Source organism: Taeniopygia guttata, chromosome 2 (assembly GCF_048771995.1).
Source record: "Taeniopygia guttata chromosome 2, bTaeGut7.mat, whole genome shotgun sequence".
NCBI lineage: Eukaryota > Metazoa > Chordata > Aves > Passeriformes > Estrildidae > Taeniopygia > Taeniopygia guttata.
The window spans coordinates 19,981,141-20,008,908 of NC_133026.1; the positions used below are offsets into that span (position 1 = coordinate 19,981,141).

The 27,768-nt window shown below is 35.9% G+C and overlaps 2 protein-coding genes across 19 annotated transcripts in view; one reads left to right on the plus strand and one right to left on the minus strand.

Moving 5' to 3' along the window:
- Window positions 1–45: 45 nt before the first annotated feature.
- NSUN6 (NOP2/Sun RNA methyltransferase 6) lies at window positions 46–22,960 on the plus strand. Of its 8 annotated transcripts, none has more exons than XM_072925478.1 (13): window positions 139–154; window positions 1,353–1,419; window positions 2,161–2,269; window positions 2,975–3,130; window positions 4,763–4,842; window positions 5,580–5,689; window positions 8,340–8,493; window positions 9,993–10,074; window positions 11,046–11,165; window positions 13,267–13,411; window positions 15,102–15,250; window positions 16,056–16,181; window positions 19,352–22,960. In XM_072925478.1, exons 3-13 carry the CDS (start codon window positions 2,195–2,197, stop codon window positions 19,562–19,564), a joined length of 1,410 nt encoding a protein of 469 aa, XP_072781579.1. In that variant the 5' UTR covers window positions 139–154; window positions 1,353–1,419; window positions 2,161–2,194; the 3' UTR covers window positions 19,565–22,960. The 8 variants fall into 8 exon arrangements, with proteins under 8 accessions (XP_072781581.1, XP_030120442.4, XP_030120440.4 ...); XM_072925476.1 differs by lacking the exon at window positions 139–154 and adding an exon at window positions 289–426; XM_030264582.4 differs by lacking the exon at window positions 1,353–1,419 and having other exon boundaries at window positions 49–150.
- CACNB2 (calcium voltage-gated channel auxiliary subunit beta 2) overlaps window positions 20,045–27,768 on the minus strand; it is a 244,665-nt gene continuing 236,941 nt past the window's right edge. For 7 of the 11 annotated variants that reach the window (XM_030264566.4, XM_030264561.4, XM_072925471.1 and 4 more), the window contains one exon: window positions 20,045–27,754. In XM_030264566.4, coding sequence (XP_030120426.1) covers window positions 27,263–27,754 — 492 coding nt within the window. In that variant the 3' untranslated portion in view covers window positions 20,045–27,262. The remainder of the gene's footprint in view (window positions 27,755–27,768) is intronic. The other 4 variants (XM_030264567.4, XM_030264562.4, XM_041714391.2 and 1 more) reach the window with 1 other exon arrangement.

The window sequence follows — 27,768 nt, forward strand, 5'->3', positions numbered from 1 at the left end:
TGTCCGATAAGCTCGGGCGCCGCGCGGGCTCTGCGGCCGCCCTCCCCGTGCCGTGGTGGGAGCGCCGGGGCCGTGCCCGGCTCCCGTGGTGACGGCGGCGGGCGGCACTTCCTGCCACCGCCCGGAGGAGGCGGGCCGGCGGGCCCTGCGGTAGGTGCGTGCCGGGCGGTGGGGCTGGGGCTGGGCGCTGTCCGGTCCGGTCCGGCCGGCCACGGGCACCGGCGTGCTCCTCCCTTCTCGTGGAGAAGCCGCGCGTGTGCCTCGGGGTCTGTCGGGGCTCGGTGGCGGTGGCGCGTCCCGCTGGGTGCGGCCGCTCCCGGGTACTTGTGGGCTGAGGCGCCGGGCCTCGGGGGCCTGCGAAGAGCTGCGCCTCCCGTTCCTCCCCGCTCCCTGATGTTTCAGTAACGGGAGGGCGAAGGAATAAAGGTGTGAGCCCCATGTTCCGATCCCTGCGACAGTGACCCCGCTGTCGTTTCCTCGTGTGTCGAAGGGTGGGTGGGGAGGTTTGAAAATCTTGCTCGGCATCTCTGCTGCTGGCTGCGTGTGACTGCTGGGTAGCGTTCGTGTGCGTGGCTAGATCAAAGCCTCGCTCCGGCATCGTGTTGGCCGCTGCAGTTCCCCACAGAAGCACATAAAAATCCGTGGAAAAAAAAAGTTCAAATCCTTTCTTCTAAAATCCGTCATACCTTTTCTGGGGCAAGCGGCACAGCAGGTGTGGAGGGAAAAAAAAAAAACTTAGCTACCAGGAGCCTGCCTCCTGCTGAACGTTTGAAGCCTGACTCTTTACTTGGCACTAGGGGCACCAGGGAATCTCCCTCACCAGCCTGGCTTCCTGCTGGATCTGAACTTGAAAGCATCTGTCCTGTGCCTTCTCAGCTATGTTCCCCAGCCGGGAAGATTGCCTTCATAATGTAAATATTAAAGTTACACATAGGGCGTATAAACACCACATTTCTACATGTCTGCTTAATTATTTTCAGGATTCCAATTCTTAAAAAAAAAATTTAGAAAGGGATTTTTTTAAAGGCTGGTTTATTATGCTTCTGAAGAAAAACCTTTCAAAATGTGGGCCATATGGGGATCTTTTTGTGGTTGGTTTGTTTGGGTTTTTTTGTGGGTTTGTTTTTGGTTTTTTTTTTCTGTAATGTAGGCATTCTAGGACAACAGGCACATAATATGTCACATTTTCTGAAATGTTAAATCTGACCTTTGGGGATTTCAGTTGTATCGACTGTTAGATTGTAGTGTTATTGTACTACTATTAGTCTTTGTGGAAATAGCAGGGAAAATTCTTGACGTTTTGTTAGACTTATAAAGAAGTTAATTCAATTGCAGTTTCTTCCTTTCAATAGCTGCTAATGTTGCGAATAAGGCTTTGAAATTCCTACCCATGAAACTTTGCCTTTGTCTGGCTCAAGAGTAAGTCTACATAAGGTCACATTCTTTCAGCATTAAGATTTGAATTGAATCAGAAATACTAAAAATAAAAAAATATTCTTGAGGGGTTTTGTATGATAAAAGTGACAAATAATCTCTTATAAAAAAAAAATGAATACTAAACACTCTGATCTCTCTTTTCTAAGTATATTTAGTACAAGGAAAATATATTTCAATAGTCAAAATTCCTTATTATGAATGGAATAACTCTTGAGTGATGTTCTTTCTTTCCTTCCATTTACGTTGTTGTAAGCAAATTTAAATTTTTAGGTAGTCTCATTTCAGACTGAAGTGTATATAATTTTTCAAAATATTTGAGAGGTGGGCAGATTCCATTTGGGAAGACAAGTGTATTTTGTTATCTACAGAGAAAAATGGTAAAGAGTAAAATCTCTGTCAGGACTGAGCTGCAATAAGACTATATAGCTGGTCTTTTCAAGAGGAATTAAAGCTACATCTTGAAATTTCCTGTACCTTTTACCCATGTGTCTTTTTCACCACATAGCTTGAAGATTATTTTAAGGATCGGTAGAACTTTTGTAATTGAGATAATGTTACAGTCATATCCTGAGCAATATTTGGAAATTTGAGTGCAATAAAATTGCATTATTAAAATAGGAAGAATCAGAACCAACAGCTTAGTTTGTGGGTACATCTTATGTTAAATCTATAAACTTGCAGAATGTGATAAGAATAATGAAGAAAATACTTTGCTTGTTTCAGTTCCTTGCCAGCAGATTTTAAAAATTAGAGGAAGATGTCCTTTTTCCCTAAAATCGTTTTCCAATATGAAGTTGAAGAGTATCTCACCAAAGTTTTCAGAAATAATGAGGTATGTGACATAGTTACCCCTAACCATGAGAAAATAATACATTTTTGTGTAACTTTAATACTTTATGATAAAATATTGTTTTCACATTAAACATGGAGGTTTTATATAAAATATTTCTATATAAAAAATATAAAATTAGTGTTTATTCCCATTAGCTCAAAGTAGCATACAAATATTTAAATTTGAATTGAGTATAAATCAGAGAATTCAGTTTTGGATCCTGCTCAAGAGTGGATCATAGATAATTAAGCACATATTCACCACATAATATTGACAAGAAATACTCCATTACCCCAATGTAGAATACTACAGACTATTAACTCCTAATGCCAAGGATAAACAAATTGCTTTTTTATGTACATGTTTATCAGTATGAAAGTTACTGATTAATAGATTTGAATTTAGTTTTCCATTTTCTTAGGGCTGGTCTATGTACTATAGCAGAGAGCTCTCTAGCAGTTGCTTTGATACTTGCTGCAAACTGTTTGCAGTGATTTTGCTGATACAACTGTTTTTCCAGTAAGTATTTTTCAATAAATTTATAAGGCTTCCAGTGGAATTGGACTTCCAGACATAGACATTTGTCACTATTGCACACCACACAATACCCCTCAATTTCTGTGGAATGTTTATTCAGTGGGGTTATTTTGCATTGAGCAAGAGGCTTCTGTGTGAATCTCTTAAAATCTCTTCTTTCACTTTCAGCTTATCAGTGCTTTAGGTACACAGGAAGCAGAGAAAAAATACCAATCTCTGCTAAGTCATCTATCTCATCCACCAGCTTTTACAACTGTAAGAGTAAATACCCACTTGGCCTCAGTGCAACATGTGAAAAAAATGCTATTTGAAGAGATCCAGAAGGTTTGTGCAATTTCTTTGTTACAGCTTCATCTTTCATCTGAACATGAGACCTTTTCATTACTGGAAACTATACCTTACTTCAATGCATCCAGTGGTATTAACATTATAAAATCAAACTGATTTCCTGCCAGTATTAAACATTAAATGAAAATGTATTGTGTATCACTATCCCTCATCTCACCTCTCCAAGAAAGGCAATAACAGGGAAAAGACATCCAATTCTTTTTTGTATGGCAGATCCAAACCCTTGATAGGATTGAGGTACTGCAGTGGTAAATAATGTAAAGGTGTATAAGTCTGTAGAAGATGACAGATAAACAGGGTGCTGTCTGCAGCATGTTTAGAACACTTTTGTTTAAGACTGAAAGAGAATGCCTATATATCTAGATATCATTGGAGAAACTGTTTAGGAAAGTGAGAAAATTGGTTTGTTTTGGAAACTGGAGCCACAGTGATGCTCTGCAGCCACTGCATTTTCTTTTTTAAACCTGGTTTTAATCCTTCTATTATTTTCTGGATTTTTACCTATTTTAATTAAACATTTATTTATCTGATAATACGTAAACTATTATTTTCAAAAAATGTATTTTTTGAAATTGTGTCCTAGATCTTCACTCAGTCTAAAAAGATCTGGTTCTTTAAGTAAATTATTAATGCTAGTGGGTGTATAGAGAGCTTCTGTATGACAGGAGCCAAGACATTTCTGTGATGCAGAGGGAGTTGACAGTGTTCTGCTGGCTGGGATGGTAATGAGTTTTGCTAATTTTAGTTTGATTGTAGAAGTCTGGAAATGGATATTGCAGGCTTACATTTTTTTTAGAGAAAAGGCTTTGCTGAAAACTAACTTAAGATGAGCTTTTCAAAAACTTCTTGTATTTTAAAGTGTGATTACATGTTAGAAAAGGAAACCACATAACACTTTGAACAGAAGTATGGTCATGGATTCTTTCTTTTTTAAGAGAAAATACTTATTTATTAGATGCAAACTGATTTGGGGTTTTACGTACTTTAAGGTTTTATTTTAGAAGGCTCAGATGACATCTGAACACGTTTTGTTTAAGTCCCGGAACCTTTATAAAATAGCATTTTTTTTTTCAGCTACATACATAATTCATACATACATCAGTGCCCAAACTTGGACTGACATGAAAAATCAAAAATTTTGCCAGCCTGGCCTATTAAGTAAGACAAGCAATTCATGGTTAAACAGTGGCTTACTAATAACATCTAAGAGTTAACACAGAATACACCCAACCTTCTAAAGTGGTGTCACTGTGTGTTCTGTGTTCTGACAACTCAGCCTTCTTCCAGAAGAAAGCAAAAGCCATTGATAGTGTTATGAGTGTCAGAACACTCTCCCACTCCCTGAAGTCAGTTCTCAGTCAATCTCTTTGTGATCTTGTTTTTTCTGGATATGTTAAATGTTTGGTCTTTTGTACCAGTACTTTTAATATATATAATGTCCCCTTGCACACTATTTCCCAGCTGCTTTTAACTGTTTTCACTACTTTGGTGTTTTGTGCTCTACAGCTAGAAATTATGAATGGAAAAATGTTTTTCAGTTTAATTAGGTATTTAAATATTAAGTTTATTACTAGTGCTTACTAATTATATATTTTTTTAATGAAACAGCAATTTAAAGGACTATGTGTTCCAGTTCTCGAGCACCCAAAACTTCAGGACATTTTACTAATTCCTGTCATTGGACCCAGGTTTGAAATTTTCAGTCTTTAGCCTTAAAATGTTGTGTACAACATTTTCACAACACAATTTTCTTACAGATTCCTTGTTAAACAGTTATTATAACTAACTCACTATAACTGAGGCACAACTTCATTTGTATTATGACCTGATGGACAGTCCATACACTAACCAGGTCAGAGTTTTAGTACTAAAAAATGAAAGAAAACATAGAGCTCAGTCCTTATTTATAAGACCAATGTTTTAGAGGGAGAAAGTGACCTGTATGCATCCTCCCTGGAAAGCCAGGTAGGTGGCAGATAGAAGAACCAAACTTTTGCAGTGGAATATAGAACTATGGCTTAGTACAGGCAAGGTTTTCTTCCGCTGGAAGAAATCAAGTGTTACTCAGCAGTTGTTAAACACAAAAAATCACTTCACAACTATCTGGCATAGGAAGGGAGAGAGGACTATTTCTCAATCCCAGTATAATTTATTTGTATTCCTGTGTTAGGTTCATAATAGTAGCAGAAGGTGCCAGAATCTGCATTATTTTGAGGATTGTTTTTTTTTCTTGACTCTTTCCTTTGATTTCTCTAGAACTAAATTAAATATTTTAAATATAATACATGATAGTTAACTGCTTCTTCTCTATTATATCTGACAAAATCTGTATTTGTGAACAAGGGTTTACTTGGGGAGTATTTGGCTTTTTTTTTTTTTCCAGTATACTTTTCATTTTTTACTCAACTACAGTTTGTATTTCTAGGCCAGATTTAAAAAAACATGCATCTGAAGTCATAGTTGGAGCCCAGTGTGGATATGCAGTACTTCGAGGAGCACACGTTTATGTCCCTGGAATTGTATCCACCTCAAGATGTAAGAGTTCTCTAAATACACCCAATTAAATTGTAAAGATGGCAGGAAAAGTGTCACCCTTGAATAATAGATAAATTAATAGTGACACAAAATTGTTTTCTGTTCTCAGCTGAAATTAATCTTACAGTTGTGGTTTATAGTAATGAGATTTTTTTAAAGTTTTTCTGGCTTTTTTTTAATATTTTGACTTTTATTTTACTTGTAGTAAGTTATATGTAATATTGCTCACTGGCCTGGCCTGTTTTAAATTCCTTTTTCCATATAATTCGTAGCTGAAGTATTAGTTCTTAAGGATTTCAACTTCTTGTTTTTAATTTCATAATATTTTTAAAGAGAATTTTCAAAGTAAAACCTATTTTTGAAAGTGCTTTTTTACTACTGAATACTATAACTTTTAGTATGGATGTTGAATTTAATAAATTTACAAAGTTGGCTGCTTACAAAAAAAAAATGGTGAAATAGGTGTATCTTGATAATTTAATAGATACAGATTTTTTTATTTCTTCACTCAGTCCTAAAGCCATTTACCTTCATAGTTCTGTTAGATTTTGAGTTACAAATAAAAAAACCCCAGGTTTTCTTTATTCTAATCCATTGACAATTCATTTGTTTACATAAGAGAGATGTAGTAAAAATCTTTTTTAATTGAGAAGAAAGTTATGGCAGTTTTTATGTCAGATTCTTAAGAAAGGGAAATTACACATCAATGCATGTGACACAAGGTTAAAAATCTACATATGCATGCTTTTTGTTCAGCAGCCTATTTTTGTTACTTAAATGTCAAATTCACTTCATGTAAAACCAGTATAATTTTGGATGATTCACCTTATTATTCTATTGTGATGAGATCTAGTGATCATCTTGATTCTTCTTATTAAACAAAACTAGTCAGAAAAGCATTTATCAAGTCACTTTGTTTCCTTTCAGGAAATAACCTACAAGAAGTTTTAAGCATGTGCTTAAGAACAATTCACTGAACAGGAATGTTTTTCAAACTAGGGCTTGATAAGGAAATAAGTATATTGGCAGAGCAGTTGTTGGAACTGCTTATTTAACACAACTCCATAAATATTCAAATCCTTCTTTGAGTCAGCTAGTGATTTATCATAATTGCCACATGTAATTATGCATATAACATCAATTCAAAGAAAATAAAGATACTATAAAACTTATGGAACACTTCAGGGGAATTGCAGATAAGAAAATAAAATAAAGGGCACACTACCCACTTGATGCCAAATATAAGAAGGCTGTATTAAGCACAGATGGTCTAACTAGGGAAAAAAATAGTACAGCAAGAGCACATATTTAATCACTGAACTTGCAAACTTGCAAATGAGGGTAAACTAATGATCAGGGGGCTTTGAACTTGATTTAACTAAACTTTATGTTTATGGAATGCTGCTATAATCTACAGAAAACTAAGAACCTTATGCAAGACTAGTGTATTTTGAAAGGATGATTGTCAGTAGAGAGTAAAATAAAATAATTTATGTTTGCATACTGCAAAAAACATTGACAGATATGCATGATGGAAGAGTTAAAGTGATACAGGTTTTTGTTCAGTGAAGTTTAAGCTGACATTGATACTGAGCAATCACATAATGTTTTGTGTCACATTGTGTAAAAATAAGTAGTATAAAAATATATTTTCAATGGCTACCCAACAAATACTACAATTTAAGAATTTCAGGACATTTGAGCATAAACAGAAGTCCACCTGAAAATGGGAAAAACAACTCTCTAGTACAATTCCAAGAATTCTTGAGAAGCTGAACTGCCATTAGTCTTGTTATATCTTCTTGTTCCTTTAGCCTGTCAGTCACCTCAGAAATGCAATTTCGGAATTTTTTTTAATTGCTGTCAAAAGAGGGATTTAGTTTTAAGCATATTTTTTATCCAGCCAACACATAACACTTGGTCACTATTATGTAAAATCACATAAACAATCCCTTTTCTCTTTTTTTTTTCCTAACTCAGAAAGTTTGTTAAGTCTGTAGGATTACACTTCTGGAGTTTGGTGTATATTTACATACTTTACTGATATGGTGGGTTTTAACTGGAGATACAAAACTCTCTGAGAGGATTATTGAGAACAGCAGTTCCCTTGAAGGGAAGAAAGCCAGACCAGAACAAGAATATATAATCACTTGTGTCAAAGCAATAAGTAGTTAGAGAAAAAGCAGCTATAGCTGTGTTCTAGGTAGCTATTGAGAGGTCATTAGATATACTTAGCACTCCTGTCTTTGTTCAGTAAGAGCAGTGAGCAGTGTTGTTTCATGTACTTGTATGCTTGGAGCACACATGGAAAACTGAATCCTGGAGAGTGTGCTTAAAACTTACGGGTGACCTTGCCATGATAAAACAAATAAGGAGCAGGTATGTGTAGCCTCTTAGAAAAAAAGACACAGTGCCTGACTTGCAGCTTGATGTCTCTCAGTACCTCCAGTCATCTGGTAGCTGTCATTCACTCTGTAAAATTTTAAAGTTTTATATCAGTTGATCTTCCTTGATTACATTTAGAAAGTGTGAAGTTTGGTATGATAGAACTGTTGAAGTAAGTTGTCTACTGAAAATCCTAAGTTACGTGGTCACTACTGTTTTGTTAAGTGGCATAATGATTTAAAACTTTCCATTTTTCCTTGTGCAGTTGTGAAAGCTGGAGATCTGGTTTCAGTGTATTCAGATATTGAAGGGAAATGCAAAAGAGGAGCCAAAGAATTCAATGGAGTCAAAGTTTTCCTTGGAAATGGGATTTCAGAACTCAGCCGCAGTGAAATCTTCAGTTCAAGTGGCCCACTGAAGTAAGTCCATAGCAATTGCAGTCTACGTTTAAAAATTTGCAAAGGGAAGGAAGAAGATGGGAAAACACTGTGAATTATTTTGTACCTTATGTAAAGTCACAAGATGGCTTTGCATGTTGGGATTTCCAGTATTTCTTGGGAAGCCGTTAGTTTCACAGTGGGATCCAGATACCAATTTACTTGAGAGGAAGGAGAAAATAAGTGGGAGTGTTTTAATTTATGTTTATTCACTTCAGTAATATCAAACAGAACTGACAAATGTTCCCACTCTGGCAAAATTGCATTTTGGTGAACTGTGTAATACTGTTTCCCCCTTTAGATGCAACAGAAGTGCAGCCTTGACAATTTCTCCATATTTTAAAAATATCTGTAGAGGCTTTTTTTTTTTTTTTTTGGTAGGACAAAGGACAGAACATAAGGTCAGGTATCTTAAAAAAATTACTAACATTTACCAAAGTAGTTACCTATTTCAAGATTACTTGCTTTTCTATTTTTTTGATAAAGCATGTGGTTTATTTCCCTTGTGTCACCTAAAACACATATAAAAAGTAATGTAGAAGACTATGGATGTCAAATTAATGACCAAGACTTCACTTCCTGAGAACAAACTACAAAGGTTCTAGAGAATATAAAGTACATTACCAGAGAATTTCTGATTTATGAGAGCTTAAATGAAGTAGTGGTGGGATGTTGGTAGCTGTTGAGTTGGTGGTGTGGAACAGCAGAATGTAACACTAAAACTGTTGTCTGCAAGTTTGCTTTCTCACATCCTTCCTTCTCGTTGGACTGTCCAGCACATAGGCAAAATAATACTCTTTCTCTTTAGTAATCTTTTGTTTGTAGACTTAGTGTTGCTTTTTCATGGCTTTCCCTTTATTGTTATCCATTTCCTGGTACATTGGTTTAACAGTTATATCTGCATCAGAATTTCATCCATATTTAAAACTTTTAGGTGACTTCTAATCTCAAACCATAGCTTTGCAGGCAAAGCAATGTTTCTGCAAGGCTTTTCATATAGGATTTCTGTAGTAATTTGACTGAAATCTCAGGAATTTAGGAAAAGGAGAAAAATCTAACTAGGAAATCAAATGCCAGTGCCCTAGTGCATACACATGGCTAGCCAAAAGCAGTTATGGATTGAAGTTAAGGTATAGGTCTGGTTTTATGCATTTCTTTGCAGTATCAAGGCTTGGATTACATCTTGGTTTATCCTGTGTGTAGAACCAGAAATTTGCTTTATGCAGTTTTACATATGGTTCCAATTTATAATGTAATGATTTTTAATGATGTAATGAGTAAATCCATTATTTACTCAACTTAATGATGTAATTTTTGTAATTTTGTATCATAATACAAAATCATAGAAGTATTTTTCTTGGTTGTTCTTTCATTCTAGTAAGATTGTTATCTCAAGTTGCTATTTGTAACCATGATGATTATAATTGACTACCATTAAAATGTATAAAATTGATATTTGATTTTTTTTTCATGTTTTTCAGGGGGCTGGGAATAAGAATGATAGAGCCAGTCTACCTTAGTCCTTCATTTGACAATGTGCTTCCTAGTCATTTGTTTTTACAGGTATATTTGTTCCAAAACCAAAAGTCTGTACTATTTACATAATAATGAATATTCTCTTAGCACACATTCGTGGTTTCTACATTCCTTGTGCACTGTAGCACCTAATTCAGTCTTCGGATTTGAGGAACACAAAGCATTTAAAATGAAGTCAGTACCTACATGTAGGTGGTTTAATCATACTGTGTCTGAGTTATTATAAGGGATTTCAAAGCAACATAAGATATATTCACTTAAAAACGTAGAAATTCCTCTTGTACAGATACTCTGTGTAGAACTATTAGTTTTTGAAATCTGCCTGTGAACCCTGCAATACGAGCCGCTTTCAAGGTACATAATTCTGTAGATAATCAGGAAAATCTCCAAATATTAGGCTGATTTGAAACTGTTATTTAAGTATTCTTTAAAAGGTTTTTATACGTTTGCGTTGAACTGAGAAGAAAGTATTTCCATATTGTCTCAGGTGCAGTACTGTGCACAATTATTACACATTATTTCCCTTCAGTGCAGCTGTTCTGTTTATACAATTAATAGCACAGTTCAGCTTCTTGCTACTTTAATTCAGCAAGCTTAGACTTCTGTGTTTCGATCCTTAGGTGCACCAATATGTTAATACAGTAAATATTCCAATAAACAGGTTAACATAAAGTATTTCTAATAAACAGAGCTGCTCTGCTCTGTGTCAGAATCAGCTTACTTTAGTTGGATTTCTAGCACTTTAGTCTCCTCAGTCATAAGCTCTTAAACTTCAGTCATAGATACTCAGACATAGCTTTAAATAATGAGCCACTGGAGAGTTCTGATGTAAACTGTCCATTATATAATATAAATAGTCTGTCAAAGAAATGAGAGCAATATCATAGGTATCTTCCCTGCTAAATGAATTATATTTTTAAATTTGGTTGCCATTCCTTAATTAAGGAGTTGATGCAGGGTATAAAGTTTGAATTCTCTCATATTTATTTTAATTATAGAATTTACCTTCTGTGGTTGTGAGCCATGTTTTAAACCCTCAACCAGGAGAGAAAATTTTGGATATGTGTGCTGCACCTGGAGGGAAAACAACCCACATTGCAACACTAATGCATGATCAGGTAAAAATGTAATTTGGCATTTTCTAAGGAAGAAAGTCTGAGTGCTGTTCATTTGTACAGCTCTCTTCACTTAACTATTGGAATGCACAGATAATTTACAGCAGCAAACAATTAGTATTTTGATATTTTACTTACCAATGTACTTTGCTACACATCAGTTACTGAAATGGGCAACAATCTTTATCAAGTATTCACCATCAGCTTTAAAATCTTATTTGCTACAAACTGACAGTTATAATATATCTAATTTCACTTTTTAAAATATTATCGAGTTATTTTTAACCATAGAATTTTTTACATGCAAGGCATAGTTATGCAAAAATATGCTGGATTCATGAAACTGAGAGGCATAAAAATCAGGGGTTAGTACTGTGTGCCAGAGAAACAGACAACTCTCTACAAAAACTTACTGAAAAATTTCCAATCCAATTAGGATTTTTCTCAGTAAAAATTACCAATTCCATAGGGATATGATTTTAGGCTGAATTTCTAGTTTGAATTTGTCGTTCTATGGTAGAATGTCACAAATCCAAAATTATCTAATGAGAAAGCAATAAAAATGAGAATACACAAAAAAAAATGTGTAGAGAAAGACAAAGGAAAGAGGAATGTAGTAAAATAAGAATGTAGATACAGGATTACAACTTTGCATATGTTGAAATTTTATGTGCATAGTGAAATGCAGAAATGCAGGTTACTCTTCTCTAGCAGAGGGGAAAAGCATGTAATATCTCCTATAAAATTTTGTGAGGCTTTATTATTTTTGTTGAAATAGAATTATTAGAATATGTCAGATTGTTTAGAAATCTTGCAGTTACATTATACAGTACTTTGACAGTTGCCTGTGCATAAATGTGAAGGCATGGCATGTAATGAGAAAAGGCAGGTATTCAGTTCTGTGATGGTTTGTCTGTGGAAGTGTTTTCTTCCATCAGAATGGAACAATGGCAGAAAGCCATCCCTTCTAACCCAAACCATTCTATAATTCTATGAGTTCTGTATCTCTGCAGTATACAGAGATGTGCAGCACGTCTACTGTTCTTGCAACAGATAAAACTTTGAGGCAGAGTCAGGTCCTAGAGTACATGTGCAGTAGGTGTTAGGGGACAAGTAGGAGGTGATTTGGCTCACAGCACCATTGACACAACATAAATCCATTCTCACCTCTCAGTCCTAGATCTACATATTGCTTAACATGACATACAGGTAACAGCTTATCTACTGACTATTTTTACTTCTTGAACTATCTTAGTCATTTTAGTTATCTTAGTATCTTGAACTATCTTACCCTTCTATAAGACTCTAGAGAGCCATCACCAAATAGAAAAAGGTTTTTTTCTCCGCATATTGTGTTTACTGTAGGAAGTCTAACACAAGTTTCTGTTTCTTGGGTTGTTCTGTTCTGGATTTTACTGATGCTACTGTTTACTTTCCATTGTGTTTTCATGTAGCAGGTAGTGATGTGTGTCTTTTTTAATTTATTTTGGGGACGAAAAATAAATCTTATTTTTACATAATAGGAATTGTGTAACTGTGATTTTCCTCCCCTCACTTCTAAACTAGTATTTACACTATTTCCTGAAGTAACTTGAGTGACAATTACTGCAAGTATTCCAGTATGTTATGAATCTGAGCAAGTCAGAGACATGGCTGTGGGCCCCATTTCCTCAGCTCTGGGCTGTAGTGTGATCATATTTCCTACTCTCTCCATACAAATTTAAAACCTGTTGACCTATTTTGCCATGTATTTGAGATTTCTACCCTCATTCAAATGATTAATTTTTTATCTTAGTGCCCAGTTCAGCAATTCAAAATAAACAAAAAGAAACAAACAACAAAACTACTTGCCAGAAGTCAGATATTACAGCATCCCTTAGAGTGACAGTGCCAAGCAGTCAGAATGTGCACAGCTTCAGACTAAAGTGGCTATTGTGGAAAACATGTGGGAACAAGGACTGCAGGAGTAGGGATTTAGTTCTGAAATAGTTCTGTAGGGAAGACTATGCTGTATTTATTACACTGCCCAGGATTGGGGAAAGTAAAACAGAAACATCCATTTAATCCCTATGATTTTGATGAAAAGTTTGGGATTTTTTTTCAGGGTGAAGTCATAGCCATGGACAAGATAGCTAACAAGGTCAAGAAAATCAAGCAGAATGCTGAATTTCTACAGTTGAATTGCATTAAGGCCTTTTGCTATGATGGAACAAAGGCCCTTTTAGTAGAGAAGACAGAGGATAAACAAGGTAAAATAAACGATTTGGGTAGTAGTAGCTTTCAGAAGAAAATAGTAATGTTTTGCAAAAACAGTGCTAAACCTTTCACAGGTTTACAAGTCCTTGATATCTTGGCAGATACCTAAGTTGCATCAGCACTGTGAATGCACTTTTATTTGCTACTCTTGTGATTATCAGCTTCTCTATGAAGCAAATAGAAAGTCAAATTATCTGTTCTTGTCACAACCTAATATTCTCAAAGGAAATGCATTCGTTTCCCAGATAATATTGAAGACTGAAGAAGCCTTAAAGCTTCTTTCATGATCACATTTAACCCCATACTGGGAAGTTTATGAACTAGTCTGAGAAGAAAATTATTTTTGCAGACTTGCTTCACTTTTCTGCCTCATAATCCTCATCAGTAAAATGGGGTTATTAATACCTAACTCCCAGGAGTACTGCAAGGTTTAGTTCATTGATGTTTGTTCAGCTGTTCAAGGAAAGTTATATACAAGCACAGTGTATTATTTTAAGTAATTTCATTGCTTTTTTGAAGTGATGCAGTTATGATATTGGTTCTGTTCCCATGATGGAATTATTTAAATGGTATCTGCTGCCTTGATTATTTTTAGTTTGTTGTGTAAAGTATGCTGTTCTTTCTCAGTCTATTTTATCTCAGTCACTGGTTAGCCTAAGTAGGAATCAAATTACATAATTCACCTTCTTTGTCCCTATGCATTGCAGTTATTCCTGCTTTGGAGGAGCAAAGGTACTTTCTTAAGAGTCTTTTTATGAACATCAAATATTGTAGGTGGCAAGTAGCAATTACAGAGATTACCAAGAGCAAGCTGTAATACAGAGAGATAATGAAGGCTTTTATGTACATTTCTGCAAGTAACACGTTACATATTTTGAACATTTTAGTAATGGATCAGAGGTAGATAAACCAGATAGACTCATTCTGTAGTCAGGAAAAAGCTAGGTAGCAGTAGTGTGATAATACAAGTTTGGCAGCAGTAGTACATGGTGATGCTGAGCCAATATCCCTAGCACTGAGAAGATAGAAACTTCTGGGCTGTTGATCCATTGGGATACAGATTAAAGGATAGGCTCTGCATATGGAAGATACATATTGTCATCCAGGTAACAGTCAGAAATTGTTCTCTTCACAATCCCTTTTTACGGAATTGTTCTGCCATGAGAAGTTGCAGTAGTTCATGTTATTATGAAGTGCTTTATTTTATATAGCTATGCATACATCACAAGAAACAGTTATTATATAGACAGTCCAATTATTATAAGGCAGTCTCAGTGATTAACTGCGGGTTTGTCTCAGTAAAGGTTTGCACACTTTTGAGCTGACTGTGGTTCATTACAGCCTATATGTACAACTCTGTACCCAGCACATCTGACCAATCATATTTCAACTGTTTTGATTACTTTTACATTTTACTTTCAAATTACTAAATTAAGTTAAAAAAAAATACTACCTAGTGGATCGGTTTTGAGCTCACAGAACTTAAACCGTTCAGTTTTCTGGGAGAAGAAAACTACCACCAGTAGTGCTGAGGCTTGTCTCTAGCTGAGACTAGTTTTGCAGACACTGTCTTTACCACACAAATGTTTTATGTCAAGGAAGCAGTAACAGCTTCTCCTTACCTACAGTGAAGTCTCAAGGAAGGAAACAGCCACAGTTTACATTACTAACTGCTTTTTACAGAAGGACCTCCATTCTTACCAGAGTCATTTGATCGAATTCTTCTTGATGCTCCATGTAGTGGGATGGGACAGAGACCAAACATGGCTTATTCCTCAACTTTAAAGGAAGTGACTTCATATCAGCCACTACAGCGCAAGCTTTTCACTGTGGTATGTGTTAAACATTGAGTAGATAAGCTAAACTGAACACAAATGCTTTTGCAGCATAAAACTTACCCAAAAAATGGTGCCTCTTTTTCCCTACTTTTTCAGCAGCCAGGAAGTATTAGGGTCCTGTTAACCTCTCAGCTCCAACACATCTGTTGCTAGGTGAAGCCAGTTCATTGGAGCATGGTAAAGGTCTGTGTAATCCATAATAAATAAAAAGCTTTGTGTTTTTTTACTTCCCTCAGTTTCATCAGTTTTACATGATAATAATTACAAAGGTCTAAGTCACAGAGCAGGTGACTTAGGAACATGCTAAGGAGTGTGCTTGGGCTGATGCTGAAGGATAAGATGAAACTTGTCAAAATCTGAATGATACATATTCAAAGTGAATGACAGCTTGAAAAGCAGCATAGATACAACTTCCATGCCAAATACATGGAAACGGTTGACATCTGATATAACTGACATAAGTATTGTGTTATCCATGGTTGGCAGCAGGTGGTGAAAACAGATCTAATCTGTCTGGGGCATGCAGAGCTGCACAAATAACAAATCTTACAAGGTGAATCATCTCAATGACATTAATAAACTGCATGAGCTATAATGCCTATTTGGAAAGAAGAATCTTTCTCATCCATGTTATCCTCTGCAGTATTCCCCTGGAGGAATTAGTATCTTAACAGTTTGAGTTTAATTAAGTGTTCAGTTTTAATATTCTAGGGACATGGTTTAACATTAGTTAATGTTGCTTAATATGAAAGTTTGAAATTTAAAAATAAGCTGAAATATGGTTTATTTCTCCCTGCAGGCAGTGAAGTTGCTGAAGCCAGGAGGTGTTTTAGTATATAGTACATGTACAATTACACTTTCTGAAAATGAGGAGCAAGTTGCTTGGGCCCTGAAAACTTTTCCATGCCTCCAGCTTCATCCACAGGTAATACTATTTTCAGGGTACTTCACACAATCTGGTGATTTTACTTTGGAACTATAAAGTTACATGGTATATTTAATATCAGTAAATCTTTTTTTCACTGTGGACAATTTTAACTGCTGTCGATAGAAATAACGGAAGGATTTCCGAGGCTTTTTTAAAGTCTATTTTTGTGCTTAATTGAGCTTATTTAGGCATCATTAAGTATTTTCCCACTCTGTATTGTGGGTTTGTTTTTTTTTTTTGATTTGTACAACAATCTTTTAAAACACAACAGGGACAAAAGATAGGCTGGACAGGTTAATATTTCTCTTGCAATTTCTTCAATGCATATATTTTATTCTCTTCTTTCGCACATTCACAGGAGAGGTTAATTTTTTTTTTTATTAATACCACTGAAATCATGAAGACTTGCATATGAAGTATGGGACGTAAACAAAAATAAATTTTTGTTTCAAAGAAGGAGGATTTTATATGTATGGGACCTTTTTTTGATTTATTTAAAAGGAATGAGGGAGATAAATTATTTCAGGCTCAATGTCTCAAGAATGTACCTTGTCTTTTTTGGAGTCAGTGTCTACCATTAAGATGTCTGGGAGAAGGTAATATATATAGGGAGATACTGGACTGTTTTTATCTATACTAGCTACAGTTCATACAATTCAGAAATACCTGTTACCTTTTATAGTACTTCACAGGGATTTATCATAAGACCACGTGTGTCTCACTTCCTCTTTGATGAGGAGTTGGGTGTGGTAGTTGTTTATCATCATGGCTTTGAGGAAAAGTCTAACTCTGATACCTGTTTAGCTTGCACATTCTGTGATGACTTGTATCTGTCTTAAGAAGCTTAGATGAATCTTTCACTGAAAAGTAAAAAAATATACAGTAGCTGTACAATGAGAAATTAATATGATGGCTGGTAAAGATTTAACAGAACTGAAGCTCTTCCTTAAAGCTTTTTGTGTGTTCTTCTGTCTGTATTCTCACCATCCATTCACTAAGAATTTTTCAGTTCCATACATTTTAACTGAGATTATACATTTGACCTAACAGAATAAAAATTCCTCCTTGATAGAATGACAGAGCAAACACAAACCTTATTAACTCAAATGCAAGATTAATTCTTGCTATATAAACTTTCTCTCACCAGTAATACCAGTCTTGAATAAAGCATTGTTTTTCACACACACATGCCATATTTGTAAAAATTAATCTTTTATGTATAGTATATTTTAAATGAGGTGACACTGAATTGTTTACCCACATATAATCTATAACACCTTATAACTAGTTCCCTGCTAGTGTAAACTAAGGTGATCTTTTCCATTGAACTTGAAACAGAAGTCTACAATCTACTTACCTCATGTTCCTTTATGTATTTATTTCCCATATTCTTTAGTCTCAATGGATACCTCCTTTTTTATCCAGTCCACTGTTTCCCACTTTCTCAGTTTGGCAACAGATCCTGGAAGCACATTAGGTAATGTGGGCAAGGAAAAAACAGGAGATGGAGCCATAAGCGTTGTTCTTGTAGGTGGAGGTTACCATATGGCAGCTGCTCCTTTGTGCAGACTTCCTCTTGGGAGTTTACACAGGAGATAGTGTAGATCAGCTTAAATGCAGTAACTTAGCTAGAAGGAAAAAGGAAAAGGTAGAGGAAGACACTGGTCTGCTTTTAAGCAAGTTACTTGAACCTGTGTAATACTGTTTTTCCTACACTTTTACCTTTCCTTCCTTCTATTACATCAAGTCACTACCTGTGTCTCCCTTTGTATGTTACTTTTCTCTCAGTTTGCAATAGACACCTCTGTTTGTCTTTTGCCTGGAAAGCATTGAAATCCTGCTGAGGGAAAGGAAGAACCAGTCTGTAACCCCTTGGCTGCCCAGCTCTCCAGCCTGCAGTACCTGCTTAAGCAGCTATCATCATGCGCTGACTGGATGAGCTCATGAGTTAGCAAAGTGTGATGGCTGGAAAAATGCTCTACTGTAGGCTGCATTATGGAGTACATTAGATTGACAAAGGAGATCTATTTTTGATACTGCAGTGCCAGCTTTTGCACATTTTGTTCCATCTCCTTACTGAATGCATTGAAAGACAGTCCAGCTAAGAATTAATTTTTTTTCCCAGGAATTAGGGTATTAAATAAGAAGCAGTCAAGGCTATCCACAAGAAATATTGAGAAGAGGGTTGGGATTTTAAGTCCTTCTTCTTTCCAGGATTTTGAAGACAAATGTTATTTCTTGAAATTGATTCTTTCTTTCTTCTCTGTCTCATAGACGTGAACATGTAACAGTAGTCCCCTTTACCTGTTAGTCTTATTACATGACAAGAAAACTCAAAAGTTACATTTTTCTGCTGCATCATCTTCCAAAATGATGCCTCTTGAGGCAGTAAAATAACTGGACTGGGGCTTTTAGTCTCTCCAGTTGAAGTTTTTACTGTGAAGAATCCCAGTATTTTAGGTTCAACATCAGGAAGAAGAAAGGGTGATTGAGTGTTGGAATGGGCTGCCCAGGGAGGCGGTGGAGTCACAGTCCCTGTGGATGTTTAAGGGAAGACTGGATTGCAGTTGGTACCATGGTACAGTTGACAAGATGGTGTGAGATCATAGGTTGGACTTGATGTTTCCAAGGTGTTTTCCAACCTAGCTGTCTCTGGAATTCTACTGATGATACTGGTAATGGGCTAAGGACTCACTGTTTTTGACTTAACTCATAGCTGTTAAGCCAGTATACAGAAGTGCTGAATCATTTAAAAGTGGCAACCTAAACCCTTTAAACTGGCTGTCTGGTGGTAACAACTTTCTTGGGATGTTTCAGCCCTTGGAGTGATGAATTGTTTTAGACCTGTTTTAGGACCTGAATTGTTTTAGCACCTATCCTCAAAAGTGCTCTAAACTAGAGAGATAAAGTGGATGAGAGGCATCACCACCTCCTCAGAATACTTTTATATATCTTGTATAAATTTTGTATATATGTTTGAATAATATTGGCCAGATGAAGGCAAGAAAATAAGCCACATTACTTCTGGATCTTCTGGTGTGAGTGATACAAGCATAGCTTGTCCATGTTAATTGTTCGGTAGCTCTGCATATCCTCAGCAGAATACATTTAGGGTATTGAAGAGCTGTAGAGATGCAGTTATTTGCTTTTATTTGTTACTTGAACAGGAACCTCACATTGGAGGAGAAGGCATGAAGGGAGCTGGACTATCACTTGATCAGTTGAAGCTGCTGCAGAGATTTGATCCATCTGCTGTGACATTGCGAGGAATGGATATCAATTCTTTGCAGGATTCTAGAGAAGATGACCTGATTTCTTTGGCAAATAAAGACTGTATAGGATTTTTCATTGCAAAATTTATTAAATTGAACAGTAAATAAGGATTTGGGAATGTAACCTGAAAAAATACCTCAGTGAGTCTAAGAACAGTTCAGACGTGAAGTGCCTTTCTTCCTGCTGCAATGTTACCAAGCCAACGGGCTGACGGCAAGGTTGCTATGGCAGCACTAAAATCTGCCAGCTGTTCTGATGGGAAAGAGCCACAGGTTGCAGCAGAAAAGTCATGGTTGGGGGGAGGGTAATGTCATTTTTAAGTCTCCCTCTGCTTTTGTATTTACAGCAGGTCAGTGCCTGAATGACAACTATGTTCACTCATACTGCTGTCTGCGCTGGTTTCCCCTTATCCAGTGTGGCATGCCTAGGAAGGGGATGTAAGTTACTTTACAAAATGCAAACATAAAAAAATAGATGGAAACTATTACAATGAATTTTGGAAAGGGTAGTTTTCTGTGGAGGTTTACCAATGGTTAGTTTCCTTAAATAGTGCTTCTCAAAACACTGCAACATTTTACAAAGAAGTGTTTTATAAATTGATACTTAGAACCTCATTTCTCTTTTATTTTAATACAAGCAAGATTCTCTGTACACATAGTATATACACAAAATGCGATTAGGCTTTGTAGCATGTCTTTTATAGCAGCATGAATATATTAAACCATCTCACTCTGGGAATGTAAATAAATATTGTTTCAACATCAAACTTCCCATGCATAAACTGTATTGGTTCTGAAATAGCCTATTGGACTGGCTGACAAGTGACAGTTTTAAAATCAAACATTCGTAACAGAAGGGGCTACAGTTATATTAATATATCAAAAGACAGAAAACAATGCATAATACCATCTGAAATGTTGCAAATCACCTTTCAAACAACTAAAGATATTAACTTTTTTGGTTAGAAAGCATCACCAGCTAAAATCATGAAAATTGAAACTGGGGAAGCATGCTAATGAAAACTACCTTAGTACATTGCTTGAAGTTTAAATAATCTAAATTTCTTAAAAGATGTTATATGTATTTGGAAATTCTGCTTCAGTTCCAGTTTGAACAGTATTCTCAGTCCTGCTGGAACTGACAGTAGCACTAAAGAAGGAAAGCTTAGGACAAGGAAAAACAGAAACTGACATCTGTGTGTGTTCAGAGTTTTCCTCTCACTCATCAATTTCCAGTTTAAAAAAGCATTATCTGAAAAAGTGTCTTTTCACACCTATTTGGTTGGATTAAAAAAAGCAATAGTTCTTTTATAATTTGTCTTTCTACTGTAAGAAGTGTATTTTGTATTTGCTCACAATCAAAACAATCTATCCAATTCTCATTCTCAGTAGTCTGGTTGTATACTTATATTTTTCATAAATGTTTTGATACTATATGTTTCCTACTGCTCTTGAATAAAAATGAAAGGTTTCTTCTGTCCTGCCAAGGTTGACAAGTACATTCTCTGTAAGACCTATCCTAGCAGGATAGGAAAATGGAATTCTTGTCTAATACTTCTCTACTTCTGGTGGTCATTCCTTGTCTAAAGAAAATGTTAAGTAATATTGTTCATCAATAGTAGGGGAGCTATCCTATTTAGAGTCATGTAAGTTCATACTGTAATCTTTCTAGTCTAAATAAGGTGAAAATAATTACCTGGGAACAAAAGGGATGAATCTTTTATTGTAGGATCGTGTTGAAATCTTTAATTCAGTGCTAGTAAAAAAGCATTTTTTTTTGCAGATTATAAAAATTTTGTAAACATTAATCAGCACACAAACTATATACCGAAGTCTGTGTAGTCATATAAAGTAAGGAACTTTACCTCCAGTTCTAGTAGCAGGATTTGTGCAATGCTGAATTTGAAAGAATTAAGATTGCTGAATTTTTAGTGGAATATTTGTTGAGACGTCTCCCACTTCCTTTAGTTTTGTATGATAGGCATTTTAAGGAGGTGACCTCACTTGATAGTATTGGAGAATTTTCTTGGGGATGGAAAGAAAATGTAACTTAACGTTTCATTAATTCCAGTGTAATTGCAGAACAGACTTCACCTGAAAAAATTACTGATACATGAACTTTAGCTATTAGGGTTGTTTCTGCAAAAGGTAACTGCTAGCCTTAGAAGAGCACTCAGTATATGGCAGGGATTGGCCTCAGCTGTTTCCTGAGGCCCTGTCTCTGCTGGGAACTTCTGTTCTGACCTTCGTCAGGCAGGTCAGAACAGAAACCCAGCTAAGAGTCTCCATCCCTTGAAGGAGCCAGCAGCCTTTCTCTCACTACAGGTGTGGCTAAGTTACATGACTGAAGTTGGATGGATGCCCTTTTCTTTCCCAATCTTACTGTGACTTTAGAAGTGGTAGGAATACCGTCTCATTGACACAGTTCTGATGGATGGTGTATATATGTTTTAAACATATCATATGGTTACTTTCCTGATAATGTTTACACACTGAATCATTGTGCTTCAGTAGTTGATGCTGAAGCACAATGGAATATATTAATATATTCTTATATATACATATATGAGATATTTATATATTAAATTTAAAAAGTTATTGTCATTATAATGAAAGATTAAACCTACAAAATAGATAGATTAGGCATGCAATCAGATCTTGTCGTTAAGAAAGTCTGAAAAGTAGTTTTCTCTATTTGCAGAAATAATGATTAGTAATAGTGCCAAATCTAGATATCTATCTTGGTCAGTATAAAGATACTAAAATAGGCAGCTTCATATATTATGAAATTATCATACAGCTTTTTCTTGTCTCAGTGTCACGGAATGCACCAGTTTTTTGGATCACAGGATTTCATACGCTTTTTAAGGAAAGGACTAGTGAAGGTGATCAATCAAGAAATGACTTTAAAATGGATACTTTAAAATATAAAAAACCTTGTTTTTATGTTTGTTCATGAATAAGAAGTTTATAAGCAAATCAAATTTTGTACTGCTGGAATTCATTGCAGAGTATGTATGCATGATAGATAAAAGTGGCAAGAATAAAGGAAGAAATGAGAATATGGATGAGTTAAAAGAACCTGCTTAATCTCTATTATATCTGATAAAAACCTTTTCTGGGGCTGCGTAGGAATACATTTCTAGGGTGGTAAGATATAAAAAGAAACTGTCTATAAAACTACTGTAAGCTCATATGTAATAGTTATATAAAAGTGGGGAAATAAATTACAGACAAATTGCCAAGCAATAAAATTGATTGAATAACATTTGATTAAAAACATTCACAGTAAAAATGGCATCCACATATTTTACAGATGATAGAAGAACTAAGATTTTGGTGAAAGATCTGCAATGAAGTAATAAATATAAGTAAATGTACACCAGAAATGTTATATTAGACTCTGAAAAACAATTTCTCTGTTTAGACTTTGTAATAAAGTTTTTTGCAATGTGCTCGATTTTTATGGATGGAATAGAATTAAAGTCAAAAACATTTGGAAAACAGCTTTCAGCCTGATGTTTTAAAGCAATCAGAGGTCAAATGTAACCACAAATCAAAATACATTTTGAAGAGGCTTTAGTAACTAACAAACACAGGAGGTGGTTTACACCAGCTCTTTTCCTTTGAACATCCATTGATTAAAAGCAGTCAGACCACTCACTTCATTCCAGCTGAGGGAATGATAATGGACCCCATTAAAACCTTTGCAGGTGTCCCTGAATGTGAGCATGACTTTACAAACCAAGAGAGCTTAAAAATGGTAATTGCTAACAGGTTCATAAAAGACAAAGTATTAAGGGGCAGTGTATTAGATCTGGGCAGGAACTGCCTGTATAGGATGAGTAACCAGTATGCAGGGAGAAATAAAAATGGGCCTCTCCCTTTATTCAGGGTTCAGTGAGTGGAATTTCATTTCCCTATCCTCCATTTATAATAAGGGCTATAGGCTAAGAGTATAAAGATTGCTGTGAAAAGAGATGCTCCACTGAAACTCTTTGTGGCTTTAAAACTGATCTTCATTAAATAGGTCCAGAGCCTTCTGAGAAACTTTGTATTTTATTTTATTCTTTGAGAAGCAAAAATTATGGAACTCTTCAAATTCTGAACTCTTGATGCCAGACACATGAATTCATGAGCATTCTAGAAGAATTCTTTAAATTCTGGACAGTAATTTATAGATCAATTTAGTAAAAATAGGATTTTCAGCATATAAGTCGTACTGATGCTGCTTTGTGCACAAACCTGTTTGCTTATTCCTCCCCAGTGTCCTGTCCCTTAGCAGGTCTGGAGACTTTTACTGTCATTTCCCTCCAGTCCCTCTGGAAGAGAATTCTTTCTTCCATGACATTTGTGTGACACTAGACAACTTAGTAATGGACTCAGGCTACTCAGCAGTGCTGTATAGTCATTTGAAAAAACACATTAAAATAAGGTTAACATCTAACATATACATGCAGATTTTGAAATGCATCCCATTCCTTCCATATACTGAAATTGTTTAGAAAAATACAGAGTTGAGCTGCCCAGACTTACATATCACTTAGCTATTTTATCGTCTTCCCTTTCCTTCTGATTTCACTGGTTTTAGTTAATCTGAATAGAAATTTGAATGAACTTTTTAGTTCTTTTGAATGTAAATGTTACAGGTTGTTTTGTACCACACATCCATAAGACTCTGGAGCTCACTGGGACCTCTCCATTTCTAATTCAAAACCCCTGAAACCAGATACAGAAGTATGAACTTATTAGTATCCTAATGCAACCAATATTAAACCCTTCTAATGGCAAAACTTTGCAAAGACATTTCATCACAATAATCTTTGATATGTCCTCCACTTGGGAGTATTTTTAAAGCTTCCTATTGACATAACTCTGTTAAAGTGCTTCTCAAAGTAGTGCTCAGCAGGCAGGTGGTATTGTGCAATATATGTAATACAAGCTCACATTACAAATAATTTGTCACTCTTAAAACAGAAACTGAAAAAAGTATCTCAGCTAATAAAACCTATTCAGTGAGTCTGCCTAAGACATACATGTGCTTGTTAGTATGTTATCTATACATAAATAGCAGCACTATATAAAACACAATTCTATGACCAGTTGGATTTGGATTTGTCTTTTTTTTTATGTTTGTACTCCATGAATCAATACATAGGCCATACATAAATACTAGAGCTTGGACTATTTTCTCATTTTCTTTATTTCTCTTTATTTTCTCGTTTGTCTATACACAACTGCCTATGCCATAGTTTTCACATACTACTCAGTGCTTTGGAATTCTGCCAAACATTCCTTAAAAATACTTTAAGACTGAAAAATAAACACTCTCTGGAGCAAAAGTTAAAAAAACAAAAAAAAACCCTAACAAAGCAAAAATCCCCACACCCAACCAAAAACCCAACAAAGAAAAAGAACAAAATATTCAAGGTATTGAAGTGGAATCACTTAGATGACATAGTTGTCATGAGTTGCAGGGAGCAACACCATTTACTGCACCTGGTAAATTAGCTAAAGCCAGGCTATACAGAGCAAGACAAGATAATTTTTTTCTCACTTACATGTGATCTGATATGATTCAAACAACAGTCTTTTAATGTCATGTTTTACAGATACCCTGAAAATTCTCTTGAATCAAAAACCAGTTTATGTACTCTTCTATATCCATTTATTAACACAACAGATCTACTTACCTATTCTGCCTTTCTCTACAAAGCCATTTAGTGATGTTTAGAAAATGATGAGAATTTTATTTCTAGAAAAATAACCTTTTTTCTTGTGTTCCCCACAGTTCATGCTTTGAGCCAAAACCTACCCTTTGATAACCACAACAGCAGCACTGGGAGGAATTGCCAGATAACTGACAGCAGAACTTCCCACTCTTAGTTTGTTGTAAAAATGCTTATAAAGCATCAGGGAGAGGGGTAGGAGAAGATGGGCAGAGAATGTTTGAGCAAGTTTCTTGGATGCCAGGCTAGGAGACTGGAGAAAGCATGCACCTGCCATATATCTTATCCATTTCACTAAAATGATATTCAAAATCAGGCAATGCTGATCTTCCCAGAATTGAAATCATAAATAAAAAGAACTTCCAGCTAAACTAATTATTATCACACTACAGTCTTTATATAATGTGCTATTTACAGGGAAATACAAAAAGTATTTCATTAATACAAGTACTACAAAGACTACATGTGATGCAGAACAGCTTTTACACTAGGCAAGGGTATGGAACCTGGAGTCAAAAATAATAGAGAATTTCCCCCCACTTACCAGTGCAACAGGCGTTCATTGCAAAACAAACTGTGTTCACTCCCTTTGATTTCAATACATTTTCTCTAGAAAGCTCCTAACAGAGTCACAGTCATTTTTCTACGCTCTCATCAGCAGCACATCAGCTTTGGTGAAGGAAAAGCAGTGAGCCGGCTGCAGAGTGGGAATGCAGAGAATTGGCAAGTGTAGAAAAAGTGGAGAAGCTACAAAAATTTATTTTCCAACAAAATAACTCTCCACAAGCTGTGTAAACTTTTCTTACTAAAACAAATACTCTAAAACACAAAGACTTTACATTTCCAGTGAAACTCACAGTAACATTTGCCTGTTTTTACTCTCCTGAAGTCTCAACAAAGAGCCAGCAGATTTATGCTTTCCCAGTTACCTGGGTCAGTAAATTCCCTCATATTTCCTGAATGCAATTTGGATTTTTAAATTTGGAGAGAGAATGTAGAAATAGACTTTTTGGGCTTTTGAGTAACCTTTGTTTTCTTCAGTAGATTCTCACATTTTGCTGCCTAACGTGCACACTCACACAAACGTCAATCCACCACCCACCCACTCACATACGCACCTCCAACATGTGTGCTCTGTTTACTGACAGTAGAACAAAAATTAAGCTGTGCCCATTGCAATATTGTGACCTGAACAGAGAAGAATAATTTATAGTGGTAAGTTCATTATCTTTACCTTAACTTTAAAATGCAAAATTTGGTTTGCAAGGACAGCGTAAGGTATAAGAGTTACACCCTTTATCTCAAGCACTCATCCATATTTACAATAAGTATAAGCTTTCTGCTACAGAAGAAAAAGTATTTAGATTGAACACTGTTACAGATTTCCTAAGTGAGGCTAGTTCCAGTTGCCAGTAATTCAAAAGCAAATCTGCTGACTTGGCATTAGGACTCTAAAACAGTGTGATCAAACTTATATAGTAAGAAGGTGTCTGCAGAAATAACATTTATAAACTGTATATACAGTACACAGTACCAGTACATAGAAAATAGATTTTGACTCCATGATCCCCTGTGTGTAAGGCAAGACTGAATTCTGTCTTCATACGGAGACCACCAGAGGTACAAGCAACAGAGTGGTGCTTAAATCAATATGCAAATCAAGTGCATACAAATCAAAAATCAGAGCAGACAAAAAGTTTTAGATTTTTTTATGTGCTGATCCAGGCTTGCTGAATACATGGGAAGTTATTAAACATCAAATGTACCTTTTTTTAAAAAACACTAACAACACCTTGATGGCAACAGATATTGTTCAAGTGGCAGCTACCAAAAACAGCTTGAAAAATGTCATAGTACAACATCAGGAACTCTTCAGTTGTACTACACTAATTCATATAGCACTAACCAAAAAAATAGTTATATGAATATTCTATTTCATGCTATTGCTATGCAAGCAACAGCAGTACAAATCAGCATACAGAAGGATACCATATGTTCTGCAAAGAAGAACCCAAGATATTTTCAAGGGGCATTGTTACAAGACTTCAAAGAAACACAAGACTGCCAGAGGCAAAAGTTACTGACGGATGTAAACATCCCTGTTCCACTCTCCTGCATCGTTACGTTTTTTCGATATCGCTTCCCCATCCTTGTCACAATATTGGTCCCTAGATTTATGACGACTGCGCTGTTTGTTGCATTCATTGTGGTCCTGCTCGCGGTCCCTCTCCTTTGAGCGATGCCGGGACTCTCTGTGTCTGTGTTCACTGATCCCATGGGACTCGTCTCTGTGATTATGATCCCTGTGAGAATCATAGTGGTCACCATGCTCATGTGAGTAGTCCTCCTTTGGCTCTACGTAAGCTGAATCTCTGCTGTCTTGTGTTTCTGAGTCAAAAGTTTCTTGCCTGTGAAGGCCTCTGACACCACTGCGGTGGTTGTGGTGCTGGCTGGAGGAAGAGCGGTGCTGGGATTTCTTGATGGGTTCGACCCGTGCTTCCTCTTCAATGTGGGAACCGCTGCGCTCAGGGACCGAATGGTCATTCCTCTGCTCTCCTTGAGATCCCTGCTACCAGAACCAGC